This window comes from Gekko japonicus, unplaced genomic scaffold, assembly GCF_001447785.1.
Source record: "Gekko japonicus isolate JY-2015 unplaced genomic scaffold, Gekko_japonicus_V1.1 scaffold5686, whole genome shotgun sequence".
Taxonomy (NCBI): domain Eukaryota; kingdom Metazoa; phylum Chordata; class Lepidosauria; order Squamata; family Gekkonidae; genus Gekko; species Gekko japonicus.
The window spans coordinates 23,257-31,451 of NW_015168836.1; the positions used below are offsets into that span (position 1 = coordinate 23,257).

General features: G+C 45.7%; 1 protein-coding gene across 1 annotated transcript; it reads right to left on the reverse strand.

The window, feature by feature from the left end:
- Nucleotides 1–4,770: 4,770 nt before the first annotated feature.
- Nucleotides 4,771–5,970, reverse strand: LOC107114304 (interferon-inducible GTPase 5-like). Its single transcript, XM_015415751.1, has one exon. The coding sequence runs from the start codon at nucleotides 5,968–5,970 to the stop codon at nucleotides 4,771–4,773; it is 1,200 nt and encodes a 399-aa protein (XP_015271237.1).
- Between the last annotated feature and the right edge of the window lie 2,225 nt (nucleotides 5,971–8,195).

An 8,195-nucleotide genomic window follows, 5' to 3' on the forward strand; every position in this document is an offset into this window, starting at 1 on the left:
ATTCTCTTCAACCCCCTGCTGTGCAGCTGACTTCCCCCTAGGGTTGCCAATCTCCAGGTGGGACCTGGAGATCTCACGCTGTTACAATTGATCTCCAGATGACAGAGATCAGTTCCCCTGGAGAAAATGGCTGCTTTGGAGGGTAGACCCTATGACATTATACCTGCTGAGTCCTTCCGCCCACGCTGGCGGGAGCCGCGGTCGCCCGGGCCGAGATTGGGGGGGCAAGGCGGGCGACAGAAGGCCGATGCCTCCGTCGCCCGGCCCTCTACAGAATCCACCCCCCAAACCTCCAGGTATTTCCCTCCTTAGAGCTGGCAACCCTACATTCCCCTCAGTGCCTGTTGGTAGGCAACTAAGCTTGGTCCTGTCACCTACTTTGGCCTTTGGGAGAAAACACATTGGGGCCAATCCTGATAGGGTTGCCAACTCCAGATGGGAAATTCCTGGAGACTTGAGGGATGGAGCCTGAAGAGGGTGAGGTTTGAGGAGGGGTGGGACCTCAGACAGGTACACTGCCATAGACTCCACCCTCCAAACCAGTCAGTCCCACATAGGGAACCATTGTTGCCAATCTCCAGGTGAGGGCTGGAGAGCACTCAGTATTACAACTGTTCTGCAGAAGGGAGGGCAGAAGTCAGCTGAAGTCAAAGGGGCAGATAATGGTAGGTTGGTGGCTAGCTGGGAAGGAGATGGGGTTGCCAACTACATGCTGACAAATTCCTGGGGATTTGAGGGGTGGAGCCTGGAGAGGGTGGGGTTTGCAGAGGGGTGGGACCTCAGACAGGTAGACTGCCATAGACTCCACCCTCCAAACCAGCCATTTTGTCCTGGGTAACAATTGTTGCCAATCTCCAGGTGGGGGCTACAGATTACTCACAATTACAACTGCTCTTCAGGTAGCAGAGATCAGTTCCTCTGGAGAAAACAGTGGACTCTGTCATTATACCCTGCTGAGGACACCACAGCAAATTGACACTGTTTGCCCAAAGCCAGAGCACTCCCCCAGAGCCTCTTTCTAGATCTCGTTGTATTTATTTCCACAACGGGCTTTACTGCTAGTATTATATACTAGCCTAATTCCCATGCTTTACTTCATTTAAGTTCCCTCTCACGACTGTTGTCTTTATACTTGTTTACTGATTGGGTCGTGTTTGTCCAGATCTCTTCACAGTCAGCCTTGGTTTCCACCATCGTGGCTAATTTGTGTCATCGACCCTGATTTCCCACAAGCTGTTGCTCTGCACTCGCTCTTCCCTTTGCCCCGATCGTACATGTCAATTTCACACCATGTGCTGCACGGCCACATGTTGCCCCACAGCTTCACCCGATTCCCCCACGTCTATTCAATCCTGTTTTTTGAGGATTGAGTAGACACGGGAGGAATCAGGCGAAGCTGCGGGGCAAAATGCGGCCATGCAACACATGGTGTGAAATTGACACGTATGATCGGGGAAGAGCGAGCGTGGAGCAGCAGCTTGCGTGAAATCAGTCCAGGTGACTTGGTCAGTACACGGTTCACGCCTAGTTCCAGAAGATTCACGAGGCCCATATTACATTGAACTAGGGGCGCCAACCAAACACTGGCAACCATCAAAACGGAGATGACTCTGACACTACGTCACTTCTACTGAGCTCCTGCAGATGATATCAGTATTTCAGCACAGCACTCTAAGAACCTCTCCCCAGCTGTATGGTCTCTTCCTATTTTTCTAGGAAGAAGAAGAAGAAGAAGACAACATTGGATTTATACCCCGCCCTTCACTCAGAGCCTCAGAGCAGCTTACATACTCCTTTCCTTCCCCCTCCTCTCCCCAAAACAGACACCCTGTGAAGTAGCTGCCCTGAGCCTGCCTTGGTAGGGAGGGTGGCGTATAAATCGAATAAAATAAATAAATAAATAGGTGGGGCTGAGAGAGCTCTCCCAAGAACTGCCCTTTCAAGGACAACTCTGAGAGAACTGTGACTGACCCAAGGTCAGATCAGCAGCTGCATGTGGAGGAGTGAGGAATCAAACCCGGTTCTCCCAGATTAGAGTCCACACTCCTAAGCACTACAGCAAACTGTCTGTCTTTACTGAGCAGCAGCATACGACCTGGGCTGCCAGGGAAAGGTCTCCTGCTGTCATGGGAATTTGTTGCAAGCTCTTCATAGCACAGCATTCGTTGAAAAGAGTCAACACTGAAATGCCAACATGGACTGCTATTATTCCTCACGTTGGCTGAATCATTCAGTGGGTCCCAGTTGGATGGAGGCTTATATTTTTAGTGACGCACCCTTGGTATACAATAACCATGGCTATACATTGACCGACCTACTGCATCTCCTGCTGGCATCATAAGAATCTGGTGTTGTGGAAGGATTGCAGAATGAGGACAGATTTCCCATGTGAAGGGAACTCTGCAGTCAGGCTGGACTTCCATTACTGTGGAGGCACTACTTACTGGGAACCACCTCAGCAGGCAGGCCAGCTGCAGAGGACAGCACAGTGGGGCAGAGCTGGGGGCTCAGAAGCAGGCAGGGGTTCTAGAGGGGAGGTTAGAGGAAGCTGGACTAAGCCCCATGGTATCTGCTCTCTTTCCCCTCTTTCGACTTGAAGAAGATAAGAGATTGGATTTATACCCTGTCCTTCACTCAGAGTCTCAGAGTGGCTTACAAACTCCTTTTCCTTCCCCTCCCCACAACAGACACCCTGTGAGGTGGGTGGGGCAGAGAGAGCTCTTTGGAGAACTGCTCAGGAGAGAACAGCTCTGATAGAACTATGGCTTGTCCAAGGTCATCCAGCAGCTGCGAGTGGAGGTTCTCCCAGATTAGAGTCCATGCACTTAACCACTACACCAAACTGGCTTTACTGCTCACTTTACTTTACTGCTTTGCTTTAATTTACTTTACTGCTCATCGCTGGGATGACAACAAGTGCTTTTATACAGTTTCAGTTCATTCCTACCATTGGGCGAATACCCTTCTCACCTCGTTTTATAATTGGTGTCAGCCTGGATCCTTTATTGTCTGAATGGTGAATCATTAAGAAGACAGACTCAAGAGTTTAACTCAGACCAACTATAGCAGTTTATTTAAGCACAAAAGAGATAAAAGACAGACAAAATATCTGCTCATGCCAGCCATACAAAGCAAACAGAATTGATGACTGAAATGGCTAAGCTGATGAATGAAAATAAAGACAAAATGCCAAATACTTGTCATGAACGAAATGACTAGCTCACACAACGTATGATACATCAGATATGTAGAGGCACTGAAAATAGAGGATTAACTAATTTTAAAGCAGCTGATAATTACTGCAAGCAAGTTGCAAAGACATTTCAAAACTTGGTGGAAAGAGGAACCTTTTAAATGCACTTCAGGTACACCAGCATTGCCAGGCTCCAGGTGGGCCCGAAGATCTCCCGGAATTACAATTGACCTCTTGACTACAGAGATCAGTTCCCCTGTAGAAAAGGGCTGCTTTGGAGGGCAGGCACTATGGATTATATCCTGCTGAGGTCACTCCCCTCCCTAAATCCTCTGGCTCCAGCCCCAAATCTCCTGGAATTTTCCAACATGGAGCTGGCAACCCTAAACAAAACAGCCAAACTAAGCAAAAACTAATAAAATAAGACCAAATAAGACCAGATTGTCTTAGAATTTAACCTCTGCCCCCCCCAATCCCCTCCAGCCTACTTAGTTAAATGGTAAGTAAGGTCCTAAGGGCATTTGTATCTACCTATTATGGATTTGGTGGTCTGGGTTGTTAATCCAGTAGTTAGGACTACTCCGCTTTTTGGAACACAGGAGTGAATAACGCTTTAATCCCTCCTGGGGGGGGGGAACCCCAGACCGAGAAGAAATGAGGGTGAGTATGAAATAAAAAATGAAAACAGAAGGAATTAGAAAAGAGAAAGGGAGGGAGAGGGAGACGATTAAGGCCTCCAATATGGGGAACTGGTACAGTGGTGCTCAACAGGGGATGTTCTCTGTCTGCCACCGAGCAGACTAGCACAGCCAAACTTCCCCTCAGGCTATGCATTGCCAGGGAAGATGAAGACTGGTAGGCAACCTGTCTTTGAGAGAAGGTTTGAGAAAGCTCTTAACATTTTCTGAAGGCTCTGTGAAACACACTTTGAAAAGTCCAACACCCACCCAGATTTTTAGGCACATTTAGTCCTGCAGTTCTCAGCCAGGAAAAAGTTGCCACAAGAAATAGCGTAGAATTTTTCAGCTACCTCAATGTTTTGATCTTTGTCATTATAATGTCTTTGATTTGCAGTATGAAATAGGAAAAATCAGCAAGTGTGTTCACAATTCCCTCGGGGCTTCTGGGCATTGGGTGCATTAAATCAGCACAACTGAAAAAGCTTCCATAAAGAAAATTAAAAATTGTCTTTATTGGCCACGGTGGTATTTGATCATATTCACACTCTGGTATTCAAACATATTCAATCCACTCCAAATTCTAGGTGCAAGTGAGTAGGTGAGGGGCTTCTGATCAGAATTATTTCTCGGCATTTAGGCCTCTTGCATCGTTTGTAGATTGATGCTTTGGTTTCTCTGTTTGGATGGGTGTTTTGGATCTTTAGTTGGAACTCTTCCTTAATGTTTGTCAGAACTTTTTTTTCAACTTGCCGAATATGGTTCTGAAAGAACCAACAAGAAAGTCCAACTGGAATATGAACTCTTGTCCCTATTCTTCTGGTTCCTAGCGTTCTCCATACAATTCATAGGCTTTATTCATATGTTCTCCAGAGGAGATGTTTACTAGGGTTAGGACTCTTAAATCTCAAAAGCTGTTGCCCAAACCCTCTCAGCATCTTCCTGAGCATCATCCAGAAAGCACTGCAGCATGTGGGACAGACATGAAAAAGAATTAAGTCCACCAAACACAGAGCCCAACAGAGGTATGAAATCAACTATCATTTTCCCCAGCATTTTAATTCCTTCACCCGTGCAGTGCTGACGCAATAGGTCCTTTACAAAGAACTCATCAATTCGGTCGGCTACTCTGGTCTTCCTAATAGCTGAAGTCAACACAAAAACAGGTTTGTGAACTTGGTTTGCAAGCCTATGGAGGGAATCTTTATCCAAACCAAAGGCTTTGCTGAAATTAATCATTGTTGCCTCCAAGAATGGAACATTGCAAACAAAAAAGAGACCTGGGACAGGAATTGCCCCAGTAACAGAAGACACAAGGGCTACTCTCCATATAAGGGCCTCCATAGCAGCTTTCTTCTTTTTAAGGATTGCTTTTGAGAAACCTGACACTGTTGTGATCAAAACATACCTCTTCATTCTATCCAGATCATTTTCCAAAGTGTCTACTAGGAGTGGAAAATCATAGTCTTTCAAATCGATTGAAGAGATGAGAAAAACTCTTGGATGAGTTTCTCCTGCCTCTGCCAAACAATCAAAGCAATATTTCCTTATCTTCTCAAGCGTTTTTTCCTTACAGAAGTTTCGTTTCCTTTTTTCAGAATCAATACTTATATCTACTTTGGAGCGCACATAGTAAAATTTCTTCTTCATGTTATGAATTTCACGGCCCAGGAAGACATCATGCTCAGTGAAGCGATCACTGGCAACAATGATGAAGAAATCATATGTCGCAAAATTTACCATCTGCAAGTATTGCTTTGCTTCAAATTGAGGAGTTCCAATTCCTGGAAGATCCCATATTGTTACTTTGGGGGATGTGGGATGTGGATATCCCTTTATCTCCATGGTTGTTTGTGTTATCCCAATCTCAGCTGCACCTTCTTCATCATCTTTTATGCCTCGCAGGGCATTGACAAAGGATGATTTACCAGCACCTGATGCCCCTGTGATGGCGATGTCAAGGGTGGCATTCTCCAATGCATTCAAGTCATTTCCAGATCGTTCTATCAGTTTTGAGAGATTGTTATTCTCCACCTCCAACTCTGCCTTCAGCTCCTCCAATCGACCTCCTATGACTGCTTTTGACATACCAGAACCCATGGTATTTCTTCTTGTTAACTGATGAGAGCAAGAAAAGAAAGGGTGGTTAACTAACTGCCAAGTAACCTTGTCTCTGCTCTGCTCTTAACAGACACATCCATAAAAGTTTTTTTAAAGGACTCTTGTATATGTTATTTTAATGTATGAGATCCAGCAGCCACTACAGATAACAAGAGGTATGATACCCTAGGACATGGGCATGAGGACCGTCCATTCTACCAGAGGAGCTCAGTCCCCCCCCTTCCATTTAATGTTCATAACTTTGTGAGGTAGGTTAGGCTGAGAGGGATTAACCCAAGGTTACTGAACAAGCTTCATGGAACAGTAGAGATTTGAATCTGGGTCTCTCAGGTCTGAGTCCAGCACAGCTGGTGTGCAAAATGTGTTTGTAGTGTGGCACCTTTCCTTGCAGGTACCTTAGTTTATTGGTTCTAGGAAAAAAAGCCCATGAAAAAACCCCACTGTCCATAAATGCTCACAGAAAAAAAGCACACATGGAAATAAGACCACACGGAAAAAAGCCCACACGGGAAAAAGCCCGCATGGAAAAATACCATGTAAAGCGCCATAGATATTTATAATTGTGGATAACCATTCATCTCCATTTATGAGAGTGAACAGGTATTACCTGTATTCATGTGCAACAATTTGTGTTGTGATTTTATCAAGTATAATTAAATAATAATTTTACTGTGTTATTAGGTGACCTGCCTGTGCATTAGCCAGTGTTAGTTTGTGGCAAGCAAGGTTCCTCTGCAGTCCATCATATAGAGACCACCACACACCAGTGTTCCATCTAAGCTGAGTTAGTGTGAGCTAGCTAGCTCACAGGTTTTAAGCCTCCAGCTCACAGATTTTTGTCTTAGCTCAGACACAGGTTTTTAGCCTTCAGCGTACAGATTTTTGTCTTAGCTCAGGAAGGATGGCTCCAGAGCAAACTGATTTATGCAATAGCCAAATTGCTCACTCACAACTGTAATGCCGGTAGCTCACAATGTCCACTGCCCAAAAATTGTCTATGACAGCCCGGCCCTGGGCAGCAGCTGAGGAGGCTGGCTAACATAATTAACATAAGAAGAACCCTGCTGGATCACACCAGTCCCTACAGTTGGGACGGGCTGATCTTTTAGTTTCACAATAGGACCAGAGATATAAAAGGAGTAGCCTGGTGTGTTCCAGGCCTTTTATTATCGAAGCCCTGAAGAATGCAAGACTTTTTACGCAGGTAAGTTCGCTTTACATGGTATTTTTCCATGTGGGCTTTTTCCCGTGTGGGCGTTTTTCCATGTGGGCTTTCTTTCTGTGAGCATTTATGACAGTGGGGTTTTTTCCATGGGCTTTCCCCCCCGATCTCTACCATCTGAAGAGCAGTTTTAATTCTGAGTGATCTCCAGCCCTCACCTGGAGACTGGCAGCAGTGATTCCCCAGGAGGAAAAGTACAGTCTTTCTCCACAGTGGAGACCAAAGCAGATTATATCATTCTCCTCTCCCCCTTTTGATCTTCACAACAACCCTGTGAGGTAGGTTAGGCTGAAAGTCTGACTGGTCTGAAATCACCTTCTCAACTTCTACAGCAAGAACCTGGGTCTATCAAACCCTGCTCTGAAGTGCTAACTGCCACGCCTAGGGTAGCCAACCTACAGGTGGAGCCTGAAGTTCGCCAGGTATCACAACTGAACTCCTGACAACAGATCTCCCCCCCCGGAGAAAATTAACTCCTTTGGATGGTGGCCTCTATAGCATTCTGTTCAGCTGAGGCCCCCTGAGGCTTCTCCCCTCCTCAAACTCTGGCTTCTGTAGACTCCATCACAAAATATCCAGGAATTTCCTAACCTGGAGCTGGCAACCCTAGTCAGGCCTGGCCCCAATTAGTTCCTCACAAAGCCGTGGACAGGGTTTCCTTCACCTTTTTACTTAGAGAACCAAGCTTGGTTGCCTAGCAACAGCCACTGAGTGATAAGTTAGTCCCACAGGAGCGGACCCAGTCCCCAGCCAATGACATGCGAGTACTCTTGAGTGGCAATTGAATGGCCAATGGCTAATGGAGTGCCTAGCACAGCCAATGGGAGAGCTGGAAATGGCCAGCGTGTAAGATAATTATATATATAGGACTATACTTTATAAAATCACAACACAAATTGTTGCACGTGAATACAAGTAATACCTGTTCATTCTCATAAATGGAGATGAATGGTTATCCACAATTATAAATATCTATGGCGCT